The following is a 26,892-nucleotide window of genomic DNA, read 5'->3' on the forward strand; positions in this document are numbered from 1 at the left end:
GAAACCTACTTGAAGTCTTCTACAGATGAACTAACAAAAAAAAATTTCCAGATACTATATTTGTTGCAAGTGAAACTTAAGCATAAGTAGTATACAAAGAACACGAGACTTGAATGGCATTCTCCACTATGGTCGGCCTCTGTTCCACTCTATCACTCACACTTATGAAGTACTATGCCCCAGTCTTCTCAAGGACAATAAGTCACCATTTCAAGAGATAATTAACTCTTTTGCAGACAGCAAGTCTTTATAACTATAAAGTGAACAATTTTTTTTTTATTCTCTTATCATCAGTAAAGTCTTTTTTTTTTTTTTTTTTTTTTTCTGGACACTTGGGAACTGAACAATGAGATCACTTGGACTCGGGAAGGGGAACATCACACACCGGGGCCTATCATGGGGAGGGGGGAGGGGGGAGGGATGGCACTGGGAGTTATACCTGATGTAAATGACGAGTTGATGGGTGCTGACGAGTTGATGGGTGCAGCACAGCAACATGGCACAAGTATACATATGTAACAAATCTGCACGTTATGCACATGTACCCTAGAACTTTAACGTATAATAATAATAATAAAAAAATTAAAAAAAAATAAAAGTGTCCATACTTTAGTTTTTAGCCTAGGGATTTGGTACATTTTATTAAAAAAAGGAAAATGCAGACAGTGAAAACTGAGACAGAGTTAGAAGACTTCAAGCACAGTGGACCAGCAGGTGTATGTTCAGGTCAAGTGAAGGTTCCCCTCCACCGGATTCAATGACTGAAAATTATGAAGATACCAAAAATGCAAGAAGTCACAGGAAATATTTTTCCTCAATGGCAAAGATGACACAGTAGAATGGTTAAGAAGGATGGTTTATTGGCTTCAATTCCCCAGCTGATGTTCAACACTTTATTTAGTTCTCATTTGGATTTTAAACATTTGCTTGACAAATAATTTTACATCAATTTCCATTTCTTTGGAAAGCTCCCACGTGTAATTTATTTTTAACATCTCTGAAGAGCAGAATTAATGATTTCTGCTAGGAATTAATGATTTCCCAGCTGTTGCTCCAGACCATGTAGGGTAGAGGAGGTTGAAAACTGCTACAAGGAAAGGCATCTGTATTGTTTCAAAACATCAGGATGGTACGGATACTGCAATAGGAAAGAAGAGACATTGTGTTAACATTTAGACAACCCACATGCTTCCATGTGAGAGTCCAAGGAGCATTTGAGGTGTCTTAGTGAAAATCTCTCTGTGTTCTCAGCCACTCCACTCCCATCCCTATGCATCTGGGTCAAGTCAAGTAAAGGGAAGTTCATGTTTTTTGGTTTTCTCTTGTGTTTTCCTCAATCTTAAGCTCACTCACAACCTCCTGAATATGCCTGTCATTTATATTTGAGTTCTACATTAGCATCTTCAAAAAATCATTTTTGCTTGCCTACATTCCTGGTAAAATAAGGAATATAAAGCAATAATAGATAATAACATGCAATAAGTTTTTGCTATTTGTCACATGCTTCATGCATTTTTTTCACTTAAATCTCAACCTAAACAATGACACTAGGAAGTTGGTTTCCATATTATTTCCACTTAGAGATTATAAAAACTGAGACTTAGAAAGATTTGTCACTTGCTCTGGTCACACATCTAGTATAGGGTGTTGGGATTCAAACCCAAATACAAATTTGCACAAATTATAAGATGATAGATATCTTGCCTGAAAGAACTGATAATTTAATAAAGTTAGGACTATGTTGGAGGTTTAATAGATCTTTGAATCAGAGATGTTTAAGGATTCTTACAAGTAGAGAATAAAGTTGATTTGTATTAATTCTAAGATGCTTCATTCTTGTGGATATTAGAAATGTACACTTTACATTAGAATTAATGCCCTTTCTATAAACCAACTTTTGTTGAATACATTTAAGAAAAGATGATCTTTGAGACTGAGAATTTTTATATATATATATATAGTGTGTGTGTGTATGTGGTGTGCGTACGTATATACACATAATAAGAAAAATATATACACATAATTTAGAGAATACAGGACAGAAGAAGCTGGTAAAAATATCTGTAATCTTACAACCTCAGAGTAATCATGGTCAATGTTTTCTGGAATTCTATCAACATTTTCTAGACACAGATACATTTTTTACTGTCTTTTTTGAAAATTCAGGATCATCTTATAAATACAATTTATATGATTTACTTTATGAGTTTAAAATTACATTATGAGAATTTTCCAATGAAGTCTTTTATTCATGTCTAACAGTTGGTTGGAATTTATTAAATCATATTCTTAATGTTGTACTTTTTGAATGTTTCTAAATATTGATATTACAGCTAACAAGTAAACATGCTTAAACATATATGTATGTTTGAGTTGATTATTTCTATAGAATAGATCTCTAGAAATGGTATTGCTGGGACAAAGGATCTAGGTTTTTTTGGAGGTTTCTGATACAAATTACCAAATTGCTTTCCCAAAAGGATGTATCAATTACTATTGAAAGTATATGAAAGTGCCCAAGTCACCTTACTCTTACCAATATTGATTATCACAATTTTCAATCTTTGCTAAGTGATAAGATTTATTTTATTTACATATGCATATTACTATATGACATTCTTGTAAAGTGAATTTAGGCATGCTTCATGACTTCTTTTGTTGCTCACCACTGTCCTCTGGTTTTGGTCATCTATATTTGCCATCATCTTATCAATTCTATGATGACGATGGTGATGTCAATGATAATAATGATGACAGTGATAATTAACCTTTGATGAATACTGTTTTCCATATATATATATATATGCACTCTTGAGGGGCAGTGTGGTTAAATAGAAAGTGAATAGATTTGCTAACAAGCTCTTCCTTCGAATTCTGGCTCCTCTTCTTACCACCTGATGATTTTGACCAAGTCATGCCTTCTCTGCTTCTTAGTTTTCTCTTCTCTAAGATAGTGAGATTGAGACTGACACTGAGCATTGTTTGCGAATCACATGAGAAAATGCAGGTAAGACACTTAGTAGAACAGCTGGTGCTCTGTGGGTGCTAGTTTCCTTCCTTACTCAAGAATATTTGTCGGATAAAGTATCTAGTATGATAGTTTTGTGAGTGCCAAAGAAACACTATTTAAAGTTGAAAACCTCATGAAAATAAATGTTGGATAGCAGAAAAATCTCAGACTCTGGAGCTAGAAGACAGAGGTTAGATATAACTGCCTGTTTCCAGTTATGCTTCATATAAATGCATGTGACAAAGTTCATTATATTAGGTGATTGTAAGTGTAAATGTTAGAGATAGGAAATAGAATTGGCTTATTTTTCTAAGACTTGGAGAAAATGTAAGACAAACATTTAAAATAGGGTTTAGTACCTTTTACAACAACTTTTCTTTGTAAAATTTTTTTTCTAAACTGCAAAAAAAAAAAAAAAAAAAAGAAAAGAAAAAGGAAAATATGGTAATATCTACTTAGAAATCAATCCTAATGTAGTTCCACCTACTCCCATAATGAATATCCTGAGGATGTCCTGAAAATAATTTTAATATACAACCATTAGATGTCACACTTATTTAGATGACAGGCAGAGGTGACAGTGAATCCATGTTATAATTATGGTTGTTAAAACTTATTTTTTGGGGGGGTGGGGGCCAAGGTGAGTGTTATTTTTTAAAGAAGGCTGAGTGACTCTGATCATTCAGATATGGGGTAATCAACATAATTTCACTTCAGCAGAATAGGAAATGTAAAGTAACTGTTTTTAGCTTCTCACCATATTACCTTACATGTGCTCCATGCAATGATTGAACTGGCAATGGAAAACCAAGGCACTAATTTTTTCTCATCCTTCCACGTTTACATTCTCTGCTAGACACCCCACTACTGTAGAATACAAAGCAAAACAGCAACAAAAAACAACTTAAAATCTACCTCTTTCCAGAGCGAAGCAAGTCAAATCCTTCATTTATTTTTTCAAAAGGTAAGACATTTGTTATTAATGCATCCAGTGAAAACTTCTTAGCCATAAAGTCAGACACAAGCTTGGGGACAGATTCTTTACTCTTAAAGCCTGAAAAGAAGAAAATATCATTGTTAGAGTCAACCAAGGTAAGTAGGAGAACTGAAGAGAAGATTTTCCAAATAAATACAAGTTTAGAAAAGGTACTGCTATAACTGAGGTTAATAAGAGATAGAGTACTTCAATATGCTTTTACAGTGCTTTGACTTAAAAAAAAATCACAGATAAACAAGGATCCTTAGTTATTCTCTCTCTCACAGAGAAATTATAGGACAGATGTTATGCCCAAGGTTAAGGAGCAAATTTATTAGTTGTCTAGATTTCTGTGTAGAGATGATTTATCGTTATAGATTTCCACCGCCTACTAGAAATGTCCTTGCCTTATGCAGTCACAAGTACAAAAAGCGGGGAGATGAAAGTCCTGGTTGATAGTGACATCAGAAAAGTCTATCTTGGGGCTGGGCATGGTGGCTCATGCCTGTAATCCCAGCACGAGCACATTGGGAGGCCAAGGTGGGCAACTCATTTGAGGTCAAGAGTTCGAGACCAACGTGGCCAGCATAGTGAAACCTCATCTCTTAAAAAAAAAAAAAAAAAAAAAAAAAAAGAAAAGAAAAGTTCTGCATTATTGGAGACTATAGATAGAAAATAAACTTTAATTTATTTTTAATTTCATTGCTTTTCAAAACCTTGCCTTGTCACTCATAAAAGGAGAGAAATTCTTAGGTTAATGAGAATTTGGCTCTGAAGCCTAACTACGTACCTCCAAAAATAGCTCCTTTCCAGGTGCGTCCGGTCAGTAGCAGCACAGGGTTTATTGAGAGGTTCTGGGAATCAGGAGGTACCCCTACGATGACACTTGTGCCACATGCCTCATGACAACATAACAGGGAAGCCATCTGGAATAAAGTGAATATTTAGCATCCTTAATGTGGAGTGGCACAGTTCCTACTCATAATGCACAATATCATGTAATAGGCTTAGCTGGATTGTGACTGTGTAGAGGGAAGAGATCATGTCTTTGCTCCTTCATTCCCCCTTTCTTTGTATAGGATAGTGCTGTGGATGTAGGAAATACCCAGAAAATGGTTTTTGAATGAAAGCATGGATGAATAAACTGGTGTGCACTTAGTTCTTCCTAATAAAAGAATAAAGAGGTAAACATCATTACAAACATTTTAAGTCCTGTTCCTTGTACAAGTGTACATCATTCTTAGGCAATCTGTGAGTTGGTTCATTTTTCATTGATTTATTTCATAGGTATTTTGAACCCAATACTTTCAATCAGATATTTTGGTGGCGAACAAGATAAATGAGTATATCACCAAAATTAGTCTCTTGTCCACTTGATAGACTTCCTTTTTAACAGATTCCTATTTTACTGTCCATTTCTCAAGTGGACATGTTTTAAACAATGTTTTTACCTCCCCAAATGTATATTGGTTTTACATTAAATTACATTGATTATTTGGGAACCTCAAAAGACAGTTCAGAATATCTTTTCCAGTCAGCTTTTGGAACATGTTCTGTAGTTAGAAAATGGTTTAGGATCCCTCTAGGTATATAATGATTAGTTCTTTGATTTTGGATTCTGACCTTTGGGAGACCACACATCCTCAGAACATGTGGCTGTCAGACATTTGGTGTCCTGAGATAAGATACACTCCAGTTCCACATGAGAAAATGGAGAGAGATATAGAAAAAGAGCACAAGGAGAAAAGCTATAGACCTGGAAAACACTGGATTCTCTTGACACTTTATTCCTCTGTGGCATTTGTTCCAGGTCAAGACTGGTGGGAACTTTGATCTCAGGGTGCTGCTCCCTGTTACCCACACTGCTGAACCTTCTAGAAAACCTCAGCAATGGAAACTTGTTGGTTTCTGGTGACTTTTTCAGTAGGATTCTAGATAATTCTGGGTAGGTAAAATATAGCTAGAAATGTGTTTCCCATTGCTGTTGGTATTTGTAACTGTTTGAAAGTAATATAATAATTCAAAGATGATGTAAGCACTGCAAGATTGGAAATAGTATTTCATATCAATAATGCCAACTGAGGCTCAGCATGGTTGCTCATGTCTATACTCAGCATTTTTGGAGGCTGAGGTAGGTGACTCGCTTAAGCCCAGGAGGTTAGGGCTGCAGCGAGCTATGAAAATATCACTGCACTCCAGCCTGGGTGACAGAGTGACACCCTGCCTAAAAAAAAAAAAAAAAAAAAAAAAAAAGCGGGGGTTGGGGGGCAGCTGACACTTATTGGGAGCTTACGACATGATGGGTTGTACTGTGCAAAGTATTTTACATGCATTGTCTCATGTGTTTCATAAAAGATGCCATGAGATACGTAGCACTTAACTTTTGCAGGTGGTAAAATCTGTTGACTTTTTAAAGTATTCAGTCCAAGTAGTATTGGGTACTAGTTTTGTGCCAGGTACTGTCCAGTTTCTGTGATAAAATATAGCAATGCATTAAAGCATTGACTTTCCTTAGGGCATATTTTCTGTTAATAAGATAAAGTTGGTCTAAAATTGCTCATTTCTTTTGACCGAAGAATACTATGTTAAAAAGTTTGTAATTCATTAAGAGCATATACAAAATTGTTAAAATATTTTTGTTAAGAGTATTAAAAAAAACTTTTTAACTTTTAATTTGAGAAGAGGATTTGTATTATTTATATATAAGTTTGCATTTTAAACTAAAAATTAATAAAGTATATCTGTAGTGACTATGTTAAGAAAAGCCCTTTATCTTTTCTCAAGATGAAATATGACTTGAGACAAGTTTGCTTAGCTGATCGAATGGGAGATTTCTCGTAACAATAAATTAAATAAGCCGGGTAACAAAAAGATGATGGGAAATTTCCATTCATAATTAACAATATCCTTTATACATAATACGTATATTCTACTGCCTAAATGCATCCTCCAGGTTGCAGAGGCAGAAATCTCAGGGCATGTCATGGTACATACCATGGTGTCAAGCCGACCGATGACTTCAAATGAAAAATCCACACCTCCATCAGTCATTTCCTTTAGCACCTCCTGAATGGGTTTCTTGTAGTCTTGAGGGTTGATGCATTCAGTGGCACCCAACTCTTTGGCCTTTGCAAATTTGTCCTTGTTGATATCCACCGCAATGATTCTGGCTGCTCCAGCTGCTTTACAGCCCATAACAGCAGATAGGCCGACCCCTCCCAGGCCAAACACAGCACAGGTAGAGCCTGGGGTGACCTATGTTTTCAGAAAATGCAAAAATGAATTATGTTTGTTAGAAATTGCTTAAGCTTTATAAAGTGCCATGTCTTGTGTGTTAACAAGAGCTACTCAGACTCTTCTGTCCAATATGTTATCGAAATCTGTTTTGGCTTGAGATGCTTCATGTTTAAATTCAAGGGGATGAACTAGTTGAGTGCTTCTGAAACTGCTGCGTATTAAATTCATCTGGGGAGCTTTAAAAATATCCCGCAGTCCAGATCATAGACCATGCCAATTAAATGAGAATCTCTGCAGGTGGAACTCAGTCCCCAGGGGACTCCAATGGGTCAGGCTGGGAACAGGAGGACTGGATGATCTTTGAGATCCAGATGGCAGTGATTACAATCTTGTAGGGACTGTCGATTGCTGAAATCCCTTAATAATCAGCTTCAGTATCTCATACATACACCAAGGCAATATTTGGAAAATAAAATAAGTGGAAAAGGCTACACCAGGAGACCGAAAAATATTCCACTTAAACTCTCAATAGTTAACTCTTTTGTACATTATTGTTCAGTAGTCGTGACCAGTATATCCCTGCTTTAAAAAATATACTTGTGAACAACACAGCAATGAAACATTAGTCTATATTTAATAATAAATAAAATCTATTTTTAAATTTTACATTAAGTTCTAGGGTACATGTGCACAACGTGCAGGTTTGTTACATATGTATACATGTGCCATGTTGGTATGCTGCACCCATTAACTCGTCATTTACATTAGGTATATCTCCTAATGCTATACCTCCTCCCTACCCCCTCCCCACAATAGGACCCGGTGTGTGATGCTCCCCTTCCTGTGTCCAAGTGATCTCATTGTTCAATTCTCATCTATGAGTGAGAACATGCAGTACTTGGTTTTCTGTTCTTGCGATAGTTTGCTGAGAATGATGGTTTCCAGCTGCATCCATGTCCCTACAAAGGACACAAACTCATCCTTTTTTATGGCTGCATAGTATCCCATGGTGTATATGTGCCACATTTTCTTAATCCAGTCTGTCACTGATGGACATTTGGGTTGATTCCAAGTCTTTGTTATTGTAAATAGTGGTGCAATAAACATACGTGTGCATGTGTCTTTATAGCAGCATGATTTATAATCCTTTGGGTATATCCCCAGTAATGGGATGGCTGGGTCATATGGTACTTCTAGTTCTAGATCCTTGAGGAATCACCATACTGTTTTCCATAATGGTTGAACTAGTTTACAGTCCAACCAACAGTGTAGAAGTGTTCCTATTTCTCCACATCCTCTCCAGCACCTGCTGTTTCCTGATTTTTTAATGATTGCCATTCTAACTGGTGTGAGATGGTATCACATTGTGGTTTTGATTTGCATTTCTCTGATGGCCAGTGATGATGAGCATTTTTTCATGTGTCTGTTGGCTGTATGAATGTCTTCTTTTGTGAAGTGTCTGTTCATATCCTTTGCCCCCTTTTTGATGGGGTTGTTTGATTTTTCTTATAAATTTGATTGAGTTCTTTATAGGTTTTGGATATTAGCCCTTTGTCAGATGAGTAGATTGCAAAACTTTTCTCCCATTCTGTAGATTGCCTGTTCACTCTTATGGTAGTTTCTTCTGCTGTGCAGAAGCTCTTTAGTTTAATTAGATCCCATTTCTCAATTTTGGCTTTTGTTTCTGTTGCTTTTGGTATTTTAGACATGAAGTCCTTGCCCATGCCTATGTCCTGGATGGTATTACCTAGGTTTTCTTCTAGGAGTTTTATGGTTTTAAGCCTCTCATTTAAGTCTCTAATCCATCTTGAATTAATTTTTGTATAAGGAGTAAGGAAAGGATCCAGTTTCAGCTTTCTACTTAAGGCTAGCCAATTTTCCCAGCACCATTTATTAAATAGGGAATCCTTTCCCCATTTCTTGTTTTTGTCAGGTTTGTCAAAGATCAGATGGCTGTAGATGTGTATTATTTCTGAGAGCTCTGTTCTGTTCCAGTGGTCTATATCTCTGTTTTCATACCAGTACCATGCTGCTTTGGTTACTGTAGCCTTGTAGTATAGTTTGAAATCAGGTAGCATGATGCCTCCAGCTTTGTTCTTTTGATTTAGGATGGTCTTGGTAATGTGGGGTCTTTTTTGGTTCCATATGAACTTTAAAGCAGTTTTTTCCATTCTGTGACGAAAGTCATTGGTAGCTTAATGGGTTGGGATTGAATCTACAAATTACCTTGGGCAGTATGGCCATTTTCACAATATTGATTCTTCCTATCCATGAACATGGTATGTTCTTCCATTTGTTTGTGTCCTCTTTTATTTCACTGAGCAGTGGTTTGTAGTTCTCCTTGAAGAGGTCCTTTACATCCCTTGTAAGTTAGATTCCTAGGTATTTTATTCTCTTTGAAGTTATTGTGAATGGGAGTTAATTGATGATTTGGCTCTCTGTTTGTCTGTTACTGGTGTGTAAGAATGCTTGTGATTTTTGTACATTAATTTTGTATCCTGAGACTTTGCTGAAGTTTCTTATCAGCTTAAGGAGATTTTGGGCTGAGACAATAGGGTTTTCTAAATATACAATCATGTCATCTGCAAACAGGGACAATTTGACTTCTTCTTTTCCTCACTGACTACCCTTGATTTCTTTCTCTTGCCTGATTGCCCTAGCCAGAACTTCCAACACTATGTTGAATAGGAGTGGTGAGAGAGGGCATCCCTGTCTTGTGCCAGTTTTCAAAAGGAATTTTTCCAGTTTTTGCCCATTCAGTATGATATTGGCTGTGGGTTTGTCATAAAGAGCTCTTACTATTTTGAGGTACGTTCCATCAATACAGAATTTATTGAGAGTTTTTATCATGAAGGACTGTTGAATTTTGTCAAAGGTCTTTTCTGCATCTATTGAGATAATCATGTGGTTTTTGTCTTTGGTTCTGTTTATATGCTGGATTACGTTTATTGATTTGGGTATGTTGAACCAGCCTTGCATCCCAGGGATGAAGCCCACTTGATCATGGTGGATAAGCTTTTTGATGTGCTGCTGGATCTGGTTTGCCAGTATTTTATTGAGGATTTTTGCATTGATGTTCATCAGGGATATTGGTCTAAAATTCTCCTTTTTTGTTGTGTCTCTGCCAGGCTTTGGTATCAGGATGATGCTGGTCTCATAAAATGAGTTAGGGAAGATTCCCTCTTTTTCTATTGATTGGAATAGTTTCAGAAGGAATGGTACCAACTCCTCCTTGTACCTCTGGTAGAATTCGGCGTGAATCCATCTGGTCCTGGACTTTTTTGGTTGGTAGGCTATTAATTATTACCTCAATTTCAGAGCCTGCTATTGGTCTATTCAGGGATTCAACTTCTTCCTGGTTTAGTCTTGGGAGAGTGTAAGTGTCTAGGAAATTACCCATTTCTTCTAGATTTTCTAGTTTATTTGCGTAGAGGTGTTTATAGTATTCTCTGATGGTAGTTTATATTTCTGTGGGGTTGGTGTCGATATCCCCTTTATCATTTTTTATTGCGTCTATTTGATTCTTCTCCCTTTTCTTCTTTATTAGTCTTGCTAGTGGCCCATCAATTTTGTTAATCTTTTCAAAAAACCAACTCCTGGATTCATTGATTTTTTGGAGGGTTTTTTGTGTCTCTATCTCCTTCAGTTCTGCTCTGATCTTAGTTATTTCTTGCCTTCTGCTAGCTTTTGAATGTGTTTGCTCTTGTTTCTCTAGTTCTTTTAATTGTGATGTTAGAGTGTCAATTTTAGATCTTTCCTCTTGTGGGCATTTAGTGCTGTAAATTTCCCTCTACACACTGCTTTAAATGTGTCTCAGAGATTCTGGTATGTTGTATCTTTGTTCTCATTGGTGTCAAAGAACATCTTTATTTCTGCCTTCATTTTGTTATGTACCCAGTAGTCATTCAGGAGCACGTTGTTCAGATTACATGTAGTTGTGTGGTTTTGATTGAGTTTCTTAGTCGTGAATTCTAGTTTAATTACACTGTGGTCTGAGAGACAGATTGTTGTAATTTCTGTTCTTGCACATTTGCGGAGGAGTGCTTTACTTCCAACTATGTGGTCAATTTTGGAATAAGTGTGATGTGGTGCTGAGAGGAATGTATATTCTGTTGATTTTGAGTAGAGAGTTCTGTAGATGTCTTTTAGGTCTGCTTGGTGCAGAGATGAGTTCAATTCCTAGATATCCTTGTTAACTTTCTGTCTCGTTGATCTGTCTAATGCTGATAGTGGGGTGTTAAAGTCTCCTGTTATTATTGTATGGGAGTCTGAGTCTCTTTGTAAGTCTCTAAGGACTTGCTTTATGAATCTGGGTGCTCCTGTATTGGGTGCATGTATAATTAGGATAGTTAGCTCTTCCTGATGAATTGATCCCTTTACCATTATGTAATGGCCTTTTTTGTCTCTTTTGACCTTTGATGGTTTAAAGTTTGTTTTATCAGAGACTAGGATTGCAACTCCTGCTTTTTTTTGTTTTCCATTTGCTTGGTAGATCTTCCTCCATCCCTTTATTTTGAACCTATGTATGTCTCTGCATGTGAGATGGGTCTCCTGAATACAGCAAACTGATGGGTCTTGACTCTTTATTCAATTTGCCAGTCTATGTCTTTTAATTGGAACATTTAGTCCATTTACATTTAAGGTTAATATTGTTATGTGTGAACTTGATCCTGTCATTAAGATGTTAGCTGGTTATTTTGCTCATTAGTTGATGCAGTTTCTTCCTAGCATTGATGGACTTTACATTTTGACATGTTTTTGCAATGACTGGTACCTGTTGTTTCTTTCCATGTTTAGTGCTTCCTTCAGGATCTCTTGTAGGTCAGGCCTGGTGGTGACAAAATCTCTAAGCATTTGCTTATCTGCAAAGGATTTTATTTCTCCTTCACTTATGAAACTTAGTTTGGCTGGATATGAAATTCTGGGTTGAAAATTCTTTTCTTTCAGAATGTTGAATATTGGCCCCCACTCTCTTCTGGCTTGTAGAGTTTCTGCTGAGAGATCTGCTGTTAGTCTAATGGACTTCCCTTTGTGTATAACCCAACCTTTCTCTCTGCTGCCCTTAATATTTTTTCCTTCATTTCAGCTTTGGGGAATCTGACAATTATGTGTCTTGGAGTTGCTTTTCTTGAGGAGTATCTTTGTGGAGTTCTCTGTATTTCTTGAATTTGGATGTTGGCCTGCCTTACTAGGTTGGGGAAGTTCTCCTGGATGATATCCTCCTTGGCTCCATTTTCTCTGTCACTTTCAGACACACCAATCAGACGTAGTTTTGGTCTTTTCACATAATCCCGTACTTCTTGGAGGCTTTGTTCATTTCTTTTTACTCTTTTTTCTCCACACTTCTCTTCTCGCTTCATTTCATTCACTTGATCTTCAATCACTGATACCCTTTCTTCCAGTTGATGGAGTCAGTTACTGAAGCTTGTGCATTTGTCATGTATTTCTGTCTTATAGTTTTCATCTCTATCAGTTCTTTTAAGGTCTTCTCTGCATTGATTATTCTAGTTATCCATTCATCCATTCTTTTTTCAAGGTTTTTAGTTTCTTTGCACTGGTTACATAGTTCCTCCTTTAGCTCTGAGAAGTTTGATGGACTGAAGCCTTCTTCTCTCAGCTTGTCAAAGTCATTCTCCGTCCAGCTTTGTTCCATTGCTGCTGATGAGCTGCGTTCCTTTGGAGGGGGAGATGCACTCTGATTTTTTGAATTTCTAGCTTTTCTGCCCTGCTTTTTCCCCATCTTTGTGGTTTTATCTGCCTTTGGTCTTTGATGATGGTGACATACTGATGGGGTTTTGGTGTGGGTGTCCTTTCTGTTTGTTAGTTTTCCTTCTAACAGTCAGGACCCTCAGCTGTAGGTCTGCTGGAGTTTGCTTGAGGTCCACTCCAGACGCTGTTTGCCTGGGTATCAGCAGCAGAGGCTGCGGAAGATAGAATATTGCTGAACAGCGAGTGCTGCTGTCTGATTTTTGCTCTGGAAGCTTCGTCTCAGGGGTGTACCCCACTGTGTGAGGTGTGAGGTGCCAGTCTGCACCTAGTGGGGGATGTCTCCCAGTTAGGCTACTCAGGGGTCAGGGACCCACTTGAGCAGGCAGTCTATCCATTCTCAGATCTCAACCTCCATGTTGGGAGATCCACTGCTCTCTTCAAAGCTGTCAGACAGGGGCATTTACCTCTGTCAAGGTTTCTTATGCTTTTTGTTTAGCTATGCCCTGTCCCCAGAGGAGGAGTCTACAGAGACAGGCAGGCCTCCTTGAACTGCAGTGGGCTCCACCCAATTCGAGCTTGCTGGCAGCTTTGTTTACCCATTAAAGCCTCAGCAATGGCGGGTGCCCCTCCCCCAGCCATGCTGCTGCCTTGCAGTTAGATCTCAGACTGCTGTGCTAGCAATGAGGGAGGCTCTGTGGGCATGGGACCCTCTGGGCCAGGTGTGGGATATAATCTCCTGGTGTGCCATTTGCTAAGACCCTTGGTAAAGCGCAGTATTAGGGTGGGAGTTAACCAATTTTCCAGGTGTTGTGTGTCTCAGTTTCCCTTGGCTAGGAAAAGGGATTCCCTTCCCCCTTGTGCTTCCCCCTTGTGCTTCAGCTCTCACTGGTCGGGCTGCACCAGCTGACCAGCACCGATTGTCCAGCACTCACCAGTGAGATGAACCTAGTACCTCGGTTGAAAATTCAGAAATCACCTGTCTTCTGTGTCACTCACGCTGGGAGCTGGAGGCTGGAGCTGTTCCTATTTGGCCATCTTGGGCATGCCCCCCCAAGTAAAATCTATTGTTATGAGTATCCTCAGCTTCTTTTCTTGGGTAGGCTCACTTACACTATCCATTAAAATAGATGAGGTAATTGAACAAGGGAGTAAGTGCTAAAGTCACTGAAATTTCGAAAAGATGTCCTCTAAATTGTTTAAATTGGCTAGCAGTTATTTATTAAACCTAGTCTCCCATAGTCAGCCTTTGTTTTGGTAACATGCTATTCCTTTTCCAAATAATCTCATTTTTATATTCCCTTAAGGCTATTTCACTCATTCATTCACCAGGTGTTATGCAATACTATGAGGGACAACACCACTTTCTACCTTACTTAGAAAAATACAAGGCTTATTGTGACTGTGGTTTAAAAGTGCTAACAATTATGGATTGTGAGGATTCAGATGGAGCAAGATGACTGAATAGGAACAGCTCCAGTCTCCAGCTCCCAGTGCGAGCAACACAGAAGACAGGTGATTTCTGCATTTTCAACTGAGGAACGCAGCTCATCACCAGCAACGGATCAAAGCTGGACAGAGAATGACTTTGACGAGATGAGAGAAGAAGGCTCCAGTCCATCAAACTTCTCAGAGCTAAAGGAGGAATTACATGCCCAGCGCAAAGAAACTAAAAATCTTGAAAAAAGAGTGGAAGAATAGATAACTAGAATAATTAATGCAGAGAAGGCCATAAACGAACTGACAGAGATGAAAACCATGACACAAGAAATACGTGACAAATGCACAAGCTTCAGTAACCAACTCGATCAACTGGAAGAAAGAGTGTCAGCGATTGAGGATCAAATGAATGAAATGAAGTGAGAAGAGAAATCTAAAGAAAAAAGAGTAAAAAGAAATGAACAAAGCCTGCAAGAAGTATAGGATTATGTAAAAAGACCAAATCTACGTCTGATTGGGGTGCCTGAAAGTGAGGGGGAAAATGGAACCAAGTTGGAAAACACTCTTCAGGATATCATCCAGGAGAACTTCCCCAACCTAGTAGGGCAGGCCAAATTTCAAATTCAGGAAATACAGAGAATGCCACAAAGATACTCCTCGAGAAGAGCAACTCCAAGACACATAATTGCCAGATTCACCAAAGTTGAAATGAAGGAAAAAATCTTAAGGGCAGCCAGAGAGAAAGGTCGGGTTACCCACAAAGGGAAGCCCATCAGACTAACAGCAGATCTCTCAGCAGAAACTCTCCAAGCCAGAAGAGAGTGGGGGCCAATATTCAACATTCTTAATGAAAAGAATTTTCAACCCAGAATTTCGTATCCAGCCAAACTAAGTTTCATAAGTGAAGGAGAAACAAAATCCTTTACAGATAAGCAAGTGCTTAGAGATTTTGTCACCACCAGGCCTGCCTTACAAGAGACCCTGAAGGAAGCACTAAAAATGGAAAGGAACAACAGGTAGCAGTCATTGCAAAAACATGCCAAAATGTAAAGACCATCGATGCTACGAAGAAACTGCATCAACTAACGAGCAAAATAACCAGTTAATATCATAATAGCAAGAACAAGTTCACACATAACAATATTAACCTTAAATGTAAATGGACTAAATATTCCCATTAAAAGACACAGACTGGCAAACTGGATAAAAAGTCAAGACCCATCAGTTTGCTGTATTCAGGAGACCCGTCTCATATGCAAAGACATACATAGGCTCAAAATAAAGGGATGGAGGAAGATCTACCAAGCAAATGGAGAACAAAAAAAAACAGGGGTTGCAATACTAGTCTCTGATAAAACAGACTTTAAACCATCAAAGATCAAAAGAGACAAAAAAGGCCATTACATAATGGTAAAGGGATCAATTCATCAGGAAGAGCTAACTATCCTAAATATATATGCACTCAATACAGGAGCACCCAGATTCATAAAGCAAGTCCTTAGAGACTTACAAAGAGACTTAGACTCTCATACAATAATAATGGGAGACTTCAACACCCCACTGTCAACATTAGACAGATCAATGAGACAGAAAGTTAACAAGGATATCCAGGAATTGAACTCATCTCTGTAGCAAGCAGACCTAATAGACATCTGCAGAACTCTCCACCCCAAATCAACAGAATATACATTCTTCTCAGCACCACATCACACTTATTCCAAAACTGACCACATAATTGGAAGTAAAGCACTCCTCAGCAAATGAACAAGAACAGAAATCACAACAAAATGTCTCTCAGACCACAGTGCAATCAAACTAGAACTCAGGACTAAGAAACTCAATCAAAACTGCTCTACTACATGGAAGCTGAACAACCTGCTCCTGAATGACTACTGGGTACATAACGAAATAAAGGCAGAAATAAAGATGTTCTTTGAAACCAATGAGAACAAAGATACAACATACCAGAATCTCTGGGACACATTTAAAGCAGTGTGTAGAGGGAAATTTATAGCACTAAATGCCCACAAGAGAAAGCAGGAAAGATCTAAAATTGACACTCTAACATCACAATTAAAAGAACTAGAGAAGCAAGAGCAAACACATTCAAAAGCTAGCAGAAGGCAAGAAATAACTAAGATCAGAGCAGAACTGAAGGAGATAGAGACACAAAAAACCCTCCAAAATATCAATGAATACAAGAGTTTGTTTTTTGAAAAGATCAACAAAATTGATAGACCGCTAGCAAGGCTAATAAAGAAGAAACTAGAGAAGAATCAAAAGGATGCAATAAAAAATGATAAAGGGGATATCGCCACCAACCCCACAGAAATATAAACTACCATCAGAGAATACTATAAACACCTCTACACAAATAAACTAGAAAATCTAGAAGAAATGGATAATTTCCTGGACACTTACACTCTCCCAAGACTAAACCAATAAGAAGCTGAATCCCTGAATAGACCAATAGCAGGCTCTGAAATTGAGGCAATAATTAATAGCCTACCAACCAAAAAAAGTCCAGGACCAGATGGATTCACAGCTGAATTCTACCAGAGGTACAAGGAGGAGTTGGTACCATTCCTTCTGAAACTATTCTAATCAATAGGAAAAGAGGGAATCCTCCCTAACTCATTTTATGAGGCCAGCATCATCCTGATACCAAAGCCTGGCAGAGACACAACAAAAAAAGAGAATTTTAGACCAATATCCATGATGAACATCGATGCAAAAATCCTCAATAAAATACTGGCAAACCAGATCCAGCAGCACATCAAAAAGCTTACCCACCATGATCAAGTGGGCTTCATCCCTGGGATGCAAGGCTGGTTCAACATACCCAAATCAATAAATGTAATCCAGCATATAAACAGAACCAAAGACAAAAACCACATGATTATCTCAATAGATGCAGAAAAGGCTTTTGACAAAATTCAACAGCCCTTCATGCTAAAAACGCTCAATAAATTCTGTATTGATGGAACGTATCTCAAAATAATAAGAGCTCCTTATGACAAACCCACAGCCAATATCATACTGAATGGGCAAAAACTGGAAAAATTCCCTTTGAAAACTGGCACAAGACAGGGATGCCCTCTCTCACCACTCCTATTCAACATAGTGTTGGAAGTTCTGGCTAGGGCAATCAGGCAAGAGAAAGAAATCAAGGGTAGTCAGTGAGGAAAAGAAGAAGTCAAATTGTCCCTGTTTGCAGATGACATGATTGTATATTTAGAAAACCCTATTGTCTCAGCCCAAAATCTCCTTAAGCTGATAAGAAACTTCAGCAAAGTCTCAGGATACAAAATTAATGTACAAAAATCACAAGCATTCTTACACACCAGTAACAGACAAACAGAGAGCCAAATCATGAATGAACTTCCATTCACAATAACTTCAAAGAGAATAAAATACCTAGGAATCTAACTTACATGGGATGTGAAGGACCTCTTCAAGGAGAACTACAAACCACTGCTCAGTGAAATAAAAGAGGACACAAACAAATGGAAGAACATACCATGTTCATGGATAGGAAGAATCAATATCGTGAAATTTGTAGATTCAATGCAATTCCCGTCAAGCTACCAATGGCTTTCTTCACAGGATTGGAAAAAACTGCTTCAAAGTTCATATGGAACCAAAAAAGATCCTGCATTGCCAAGACCATCCTAAGTCAAAAGAACAAGGCTGGAGGCATCACGCTACCTGATTTCAAACTATACTACAAGGCTACAGTAACCAAAACAGCATGATACTGGTACCAAAACAGAGACATAAACCAATGGAAGAGAACAGAGTTCTCAGAAATAATACCACACATCTACAGCCATCTGATCTTTGGCAAACCTGACAAAAACAAGAAATGGGGAAAGGATTCCCTATTTAATAAATGGTGCTGGGAAAATTGGCTAGCCATAAGTAGAAAGCTGAAACTGGATCCTTTCCTTACTCCTTATACGAAAATTAATTCAAGATGGATTAGAGACTTAAATGTTAGACCTAATACCATAAAAATCTTAGAAGAAAACCTAGGTAATACCATCCAGGACATAGGCATGGGCAAGGACTTCATGTCTAAAACACCAAAAGCAATGGCAACAAAAGCCAAAATTGACAAATGGGATCTAAGTAAACTAAAAAGCTTCTGCACAGCAAAAGAAACTACCATCAGAGTGAACAGGCAACCTAGAGAATGGGAGAAAAGTTTTGCAATCTACTCATCAGACAAAGGGCTAATATCCGGAACCTACAAAGAACTCAAACAAATTTATAAGAAAAAAACAAACAACCCCATCAAAAAGTGGGCAAAGGATATGAACAGACATTTCTCAAAAGAAGACATGCATATAGCCAACAGACACATGAAAAAATGCTCATCATCACTGGCCATCAGAGAAATGGAAATCAAAACCACAATGAGATACCATCTCACACCAGTTAGAATGGCGATCATTAAAAAGTCAGGAAACAACAGGTGCTGGAGAGGATGTGGAGAAATAGGAACACTTTTACACTGTTGGTGGGATTGTAAACTAGTTCAACCATTGTGGAAGACAGAGTGGCGATTCCTCAAGGATCTAGAACTAGAAGTACCATATGACCCAGCCATCCCATTACTGGGTATATACCCAAAGGATTATAAATCATGCTGCTATAAAGACACATGCACACGTATGTTTATTGCGGCACTATTCACAATAGCAAAGACTTGGAATCAACCCAAATGTCCATCAGTGACAGACTGGATTAAGAAAATGTGGCACATATACACCATGGAATACTATGCAGCCATAAAAAAGGATGAGTTTGTGTCCTTTGTAGGGACATGGATGCAGCTGAGAACCGTCATTCTCAGCAAACTATTGCAAGAACAGAAAACCAAACACCGCATGTTCTCACTCATAGGTGGGAACTGAACAATGAGATCACCTGGACTCGGGAAGGGGAACATCACACACTGGGGCCTATCATGGGGAGAGAGGAGAGGGGAGGGATTGCATTGGGAGTTATACCTGATGTAAATGACAAGTTTATGGGTGCTGACGAGTTGATGGGTGCAGCACACCAACATGGCACAAGTATACATATGTAACAAACCTGCACATTATGCACATGTACCCTAGAACTTAAAGTATAATAATAATATAAATAAATAAATAAATAATTATGGATTGTGATTTAAGATTCAGCAGGAGATTTGAGAATGATATTTTAGTATTAGCTCTCATATTAAGCAGAAGTGAATTTTTGGGCAAATATCTTTTTATCTCTCGATTTAGGTTTCATAAAATAAAGTATGCTATTATATTTTCATACTACTCAGAGGAGGAGACTTTAAAGAACTTCTGCTTGAAATTTACCACTTCTAAAATATATGTGTATGTTCATGTCAGGGAAGATAAATGTCATAATGAGTGAATTACCCATCACTGAAGCTTCATTACTTTCCTTCTAAGAATCCACAGAGTGGGTGAGCCTTGGTGTGGAAGTGCATCAGGTGAGGTTTTGGACTCTACTGTTGCTCCTAATTCTTAGATGTTCCTCAAGGACAAACGCTTCATTTCATTTACTTTTGCTGTCAGAGCCTAGCAGAACCTATGGTGCCTGAGGCATGTATAGGTTCTCTCTAATTGTTGAATGCATTACTACATGAGTTAGTTCTCAGACCTAAAATTTTGTGATCCCATAAATAGCAAATTCAGAAGAAAAATTATTGAAAATGACATATTTACATTTTCTTAACTCAACAACTTTTTATCTGCAATAAATTGGTGAAATTTCTAGACTGTGCTCTCAATTCTTTCTGGGTTGTTTTTCTACTCTTCATCGACACTTCAAATCTATAAAACTAATTTCTGATTCTTGCAAGAAATTGCTTCCCTTTTGGTTCCTGACAGTCTTTGTGTAATCGGTTTTCTCATCCATTGTCATTCCTACCTTGGCAACTTTGACTGCAGACCCATAGCCAGTCGAAAATCCACAGCCAATGAGGCAGACTTTCTCCAGGGGTGAAGATGCATCAATTTTGGCCACTGCATTCTCATCCACCACCGTGTACTGGGAGAAGGTGCTGATGCCGAGGAAGTGGTGGATGTGCTTCCCCCTGCAGGTGAACCTCCTGGTGCCATCCTGCATGGTCCCCCGAGGATTGCTCAGACTGGGTAGTGCAATACACAGACACACAAAGGCATGAGACAGGAGCATAACTAATTTGCAAACTCAAAGTCTGTGCAAAGAAAGCATCAGAAACTCACTCATTTTTGAAGCAGTAGTTGCTTTCTGGGTTTTTACAAACTCTGCATTTTCCACACTGAGGAGTAAAGAGTGGGATGACTTTGTCACCTGGAGTGGAATAAAACAAATTCTTCTTAAATTTCTATAGAGGAAATAATACAGCAAAACCTTAAAGCTCACATGTATAGATTAGAATCATATGTCTGAATAGTTTCTAAGAAATAGGGTCTCATTCCCACAACTATGTCATTTGTCATTGCCTGCCAAGGCCTTGTTTTTTAGTTGGGTTTATAAGTGCCTGAAGAATCCTAAAGAGAAAATGCAAGTGTCGGAAACAAGATGGATTAACAAAATTCCATCCAACGTATTAATAAACTTTTATGCAGTGCACTAATTTCTCCTGGAGGCTTTGCAAATATAATTTATGTAATCCTTGTCTAATTAAATCTTAATTAAATATTCTTATTATAATTATGTATATAAATTTTAATTGAAAGTCATCTATTTTAGTCCCAGTACATGTTGGGAAGATCTGGTATTTTGTAAGAGTTTGATTTAAAACAAAAATGAGATTTTTAAAGTAGGTCTTGGCTTTTCAAAGTGACTAGGTTTATGTTTCTTATAAAATGAATGTTTTTAAAAAATCTTAGTTTTTTTTTTGGAAGAAAACAAACAAAAATAGGACAAAGAAGAATTACAGAAATTCTTCTGAAAATTTCAACCCTCCACAATAAGTTAGGCACTTTCTTTTAGGATAAGAATTGACTTCCAAATGTTTTTAGCTGATAATTTGTGAATTATCCTTTTTTACTGTTATGGTGTGGGGAGGAGGGGTAAGAAATAGGAGTCATTTTGTTATTAATCTATTTCTGAGTAAAGGAAATAGTAAGAGCTAAAACTCAAATTGGACAGTTTATTTTATTATTTTCTGTTCACAGTCTATATTAGTATTTGGTAAGGGGACAGGTCTCATCTACTGGCTAAAGTGATTCTTTAAAGATAATTTTTATTTTTAATCACCTATGCTATCTATTTCACAAGACCAAGAAAAATGATTCATGCATAATATTTTATGGGTAAAGTTTATATGAAAATGATGGTATGGAAATGTCCTACTTATTCATCCTTTACCTCTGAAATATTTATATTAATACATAAGATTACTGTAAAATAAGTATTGAAGATAAAATAATTAGTAATCTATAACCTGTCACATTTAAGCATGGCTGAAGGTAATAAGGCAGACATTGTTGATGATGGATGGCTCCTGCTATGTTTCTTTGATTTCCTTTTAGCTAGTCAGTTTCATTGATTCCATGCTCAGGAAGAGAGACCACGTTGGAAGAGGAAATTGGTGAAGGGGCTACATAGGTCACCTAAGAAAAGGTCATATTTATTCAGCCGCAGCCATGTAGCCTCCATTTGGTGAACTCAGCACAGAGCAATGTCCATACTTATGTTTTTTTCCCTCCTCCCATTTCTAGTTTTTTGGGCCCTTACAGAAGACAGTGTTCAGCAACACTAACACAGAAGTTACTAGATTATGAATTCCACATTGGCAGGCACTGTCTCTTTTGATCCTCATATATCTCCAGGCTCTAACCTAGTGACTGGCATCTAGTAGATAGTCAGTACACAATCGTTGAAGGTTAGAATACATGCATGCCTGAAGTCATACCTGCTTGAGTCAGGCAAGCAGAGAGGGAAGGAGGAAACTCCTGAAGTCCCGGCTGCCCTGTGACCTTGTGCAAGCCCTTTTGTCTTTCATTGCCTCGGTTTCCTCATCCAGGCTGACTAATCTTGTGATGGTGAACCAAGGCATGTTCCCTGAGTGTGAATCCTGTACCTGGTTTGACTGTAGTCACCCCTTCTCCAACACTCTCCACGATGCCAGCTGCCTCGTGGCCTAAAATCGCAGGAAGAGGGGTCACTAGGGTACCACTAACCACATGGTCATCTGAACGACAGATTCCTACGGCCACCATCTACAGAATAAAGAGAAGATGTTTAGATTCGGAAAAGATTATGACTGTCAGATGGACTTAACAAACCCAATTTTCTAAAATTATTATTCTAAAATATTTTCAAGGGTTTTACTGATAATCCCTACTATTCCCAAATATGAAAGATTCAGTTTATCTCCAAGGTTATCCAGCCTAAAACCTTCCTCTATCTTTCTCCCTTGAATTTAACAATTTAGAATAATCTGTGAAATAATTGATCCTAAAATATTTGTCTTGTATAATATAGAAGAATGCATAGTTAAAAGAAAAAGAAGTAGAAATTGCAAATTAACACCAAGAAAATATCTAACACAAATTGATTGTGAAGTCTTGATATATATCCCTTTGCATTTTTTTCTTTACAAACCTATAAATTTTTTTGTATTTTACTGGAATTATACTTCATATACTGTTTGCTCACTTTAAAAAAATTTAACAATTTATATTTCTACTTTCCTTGACAACAAATGTAATTTTATTTTCTGGATAATTATAAAAAAAAATCTCTTAGTGGATTTTGGATGTTTCTATTTTTAATATTTTCTGAATTTTTTAAACTTAAAATTAAATACAAATGGAAAAAATATTTCACCTTAATGCGAACTTCATGAGCCTTAGGAGGTGCAACCTCCACCTCCTCAATGGAAAAGGGTTTCTTTACCTCCCATAGCACAGCTGCTTTGCATTTGATTACCTAGAAAATCAAACAGAGAGATGGTACCAGTGTTTTCCCACTCTTGAAGTCAGAAATTGTGTCTTTTCATCTTTGTACATGCAACATTGAGTCCCATGTCTGGCACCTAATAAGTGTTGCATAGAAATGAAGTTCTCTGGTTTATAAAGTGAGTAAGAGTATCTTTTTAAAAAGCAATAACATAAGGAAAGAAAAACAGTTAAGTACAATAAGGCACTTACCTAAAATGGAATATCTTCATTTAGGCTATTCTTTTTTTTTTTCTCCAGAGATGTTTAATCCTGATTATTTTCTAATACTGTCCTGAAAACACCTGTTTACCCACAACTATTGGCTGGTACATGTTCTAAGTCACCTTTACTTTGCTGACAGAGTCAGTGTCTGTCTAAAATACACTGCTTTCTTCCTCAATTTTCTGCTTAGGCCAAAAGGATCTGACTCCATAAGAACAGTTACACATTTACCTTCCTGCTTAGGATGATGTGTCTTTCTCTTTCTATTTGCCTATTGCCCTCTTTTAATTTTCTCTCTCCACTTCTGTATGTAACTTGTCTCAAACACCCATTTGAAACTTAGCTTTAGCAGCCTGTTTTGTCATCTAATTTATGTGCGGAGACTCCTTCCAGCTTAGATTTGAGCCCAAAATTACAGAGGTTAGAGTTGGTGGTGTGTGTGTGTGTGTGTGTGTGTGTGTGTGTGCATTCAGACCACACATATATATTTAAAAACTGGAGAAACTTGTGTATTTGAGTTTCTAGCTAGCAAGCTTATCCACAGATGTCCTTAAAAATAAAAGCTGATCACATATTTCCAGTGCTTAGCAGTGTACTGTAAAACCCATCTTTGTTGTGGTAAAGCATGTACAATTCACAAATCTCTTTCTATATAGAATCAACATAATTGCAAATATAATAAAAATTGAAATTTCATCTTCTGCCAATTCATTTTTGTTATTCATTTGTCAAATCCTTCAACTTTGCAGGATTTTCAATGTGGTACATGCCAAAATAAATATCAGAATACTTGGAAATAAAGTTCTAATAGTACGAGTTCCTGATTGTCAGGTGCCTGTGATGTGACAGGTGCATTGTGGCTTGTGCTGAGTGAGTTACATGCATTATTTTTATTTTTAAAATTTATTTATTTTTAATTTCAATAGTTTTTGGTGTGCAGGTGGTTTTTGATTACATGGATAAGTTCTTTAGTGGTGATTTCTGAGATTTGCTGCACCTGTCACCCAAGCAGTGTACACTGTACCCAATGTGTAGTCTTTTATCCCTAACCAAAGTCCACTATATCATTCTTATGCCTTTGCTTCCTCATAGCTTAGCTCCCACTTATAAGCGAGACCATATGGTACTTGGTTTTCCATTCCTGAGTTACTTCACTTAAAATAATGGTCTCCAGCTTCATCCAAGTGGCTGCAAAGGCCATTATTTTTTTCCATTTTATGGCTGAGTGGTATCTCCTGGTGTACACATATCACATTCTCTTTATACACTCGTTAGTTGATGGGCATTTAGGATGGTTCTATATTTTTGCAATTGCAAATTGTGCTGTTATAAACAACGTGTATTACTTTTAAACCTAAAAAGGATGCTACCAGGACAGTACTATTGAATTATTGGTCTTACTACATCTGAAATAATTGAGGATCAACTGACTCAATGATTGAATAATTTTCCTAAAGTCTCAAAGCTGGTTGTCCAGAGAATAAAGATCAGGCTGGGCGCGGTTGCTCACGCCTTTAATCCCAGCACTTTGGCAGGCCGAGGTGGGTGGATCACCTGAAGTCAGGAGTTGGAGACCAGACTGACCAACATGGTGAAACCCCGTCTCTACTAAAAATGCTAAAATTAGCCAAGCATGGTGGCATGCGCCTGTAGTCCCAGCTACTTGGGAGGTTGAGGCAGGAGAAATCACTTGAACCCGGGAGGCAGAGGTTGCAATGAGCTGAGATCACCCCACTGCACTCCAGCCTGGGCAATAGAAAGATACTCCGTCTCCAAACAAACAAACAAAAAAATTAATCTAGCCTCACATTTTCAGTACTCCGTGATAGTAAATATCAAAAAGTTAAATAGCAACAATAATAATAGTGGCTAATATTTATTGACTTATTTTTATTTACCAGGTACTATTCTAAGTGTTTTTCACTATTAATTTATTGAATTCTCAGAAGTACCTTATGAAATAGACATTAGTACTGTCACAATTTAGGATCTGAAGAAAATAAAATGCGGGACACATAAACATAAATGCAATGCTGTCAAAAAGCTAAGTTATTGATGTTGCACTCAAGAGGGGAGGATTATCTATTTCATCAGTTATAATTTTCATTAATATGATTGGTTTATACTTTTGCTCTATGAACTCATTATTTCTTTTAAGTCGAGTTTGGTAAATGGTAAATTTAAATTTTCTTTTCTCTAATTATTTTCTATGAGGAATGTAAATATTAATCAATAATGAATAAAAATAAAGCAAAGTGAAGTGGTGTAAGAACAGCACCAATGGGCCACTCATGTGATTTCCAACCAGTCTTATTGATATGAGCCTGTTTTGTCGCACAACATAGAGATAAGCCTCAGAACCTTTAAACTGAATTATCATAGTGAGATATTTTACTGTGTGATGCACTCCTAACACAACAAACGGCTGAAAATAGTTACACAGGTTTTTTTTTTTATTAGGCAATTAAAAATACCAGTTGATTATATTGAATGATGACATGCATTTCTGTGCACCTGTAAACACATTGAAAAAATAAATATAAATTTATAGAAGAAAAAACCAAATATTTGTGTTCTGAGTGCTAATAAGTGATTCAAATTGTATTATTATTTTTCTGTAAGATCATATTGACTTTTATATAGGGGAGACACTGTTCTATAAGATTTCTGTGGAAATTGCCTGAATTGTGTCATAATGGGCCCCCTTTAAATGGAATTTGCATGTGATGTCTTGCTTAACCTTGATGATTCTAATGCTGTGAGATCAATGAGCATTTTGTAAGATATTTTATAGTAAGGTTAAAAGGATATTTCAAAATTTTCTGAATCAAATTCCTCTCATAAAAGTTATGTCAGACTTAACTTTCTTGTGTTCACAAAAAATATGAATACAAATAATAACACATTTAAATTATGGTTTCTTAATATAAAGATAACTTCTGATTAAAGACTTTTCTAACTTTAGATTTACAAATCAGTCATGGTTAGCTTGGAATAAACTATCACTTTACTGCAAATTTATTTAATGTAGGAAATAAAGACTTAATAGATACAGATTCTATATATTCTTTTTTAAGGTGTTTAGGAATAGCTTATTTCCACTGTAGTTCAGTATACATTATATATTATAGCATATATTGCATATCATATTTCAGTGTATCATTTCTAATTTAGATATGAATTTTAAATTATTCATCAGATACTGTATTCCTTTATTTGTTATATTAAAGAGAATATATTACCAACAGTAATATATTTTTTGCTTACTTTTCCTGCAGTGCTCATGTTGATTCTGTCTTCTTTGCAGAACAGGAGACTGGTGAGTACTTGTGGATCTCTTCTCTGCTTGAGTGCAC

At 37.1% G+C, this 26,892-nt stretch overlaps 1 protein-coding gene across 1 annotated transcript; it reads right to left on the minus strand.

Annotated features, from left to right (window-relative positions):
- Positions 1–840: 840 nt before the first annotated feature.
- LOC102124195 (alcohol dehydrogenase 1C) lies at positions 841–26,892 on the minus strand. The gene is made up of 9 exons (XM_005555520.5): positions 26,804–26,892; positions 23,202–23,303; positions 22,453–22,591; positions 20,627–20,714; positions 20,310–20,529; positions 6,981–7,241; positions 4,777–4,912; positions 3,926–4,064; positions 841–1,138 (listed from the first exon to the last, which is right to left on the minus strand). The coding sequence occupies exons 1-9, from the start codon at positions 26,819–26,821 to the stop codon at positions 1,114–1,116; spliced, it is 1,128 nt and encodes a 375-aa protein (XP_005555577.3). The 5' UTR covers positions 26,822–26,892; the 3' UTR covers positions 841–1,113.

This window comes from Macaca fascicularis, chromosome 5, assembly GCF_037993035.2.
Source record: "Macaca fascicularis isolate 582-1 chromosome 5, T2T-MFA8v1.1".
In the NCBI taxonomy this organism is placed as follows: domain Eukaryota; kingdom Metazoa; phylum Chordata; class Mammalia; order Primates; family Cercopithecidae; genus Macaca; species Macaca fascicularis.

Coding starts and splice junctions, on each gene's coding strand:
- LOC102124195 (XM_005555520.5), bottom strand. Junction 7,242..20,309: donor CTGCAGTCAAAGTTGCCAAG/GTAGGAATGACA, acceptor CTGAAAACATAG/GTCACCCCAGGCTCTACCTG. Junction 4,913..6,980: donor TCGGTCGGCTTGACACCATG/GTATGTACCATG, acceptor ACTTTATTCCAG/ATGGCTTCCCTGTTATGTTG.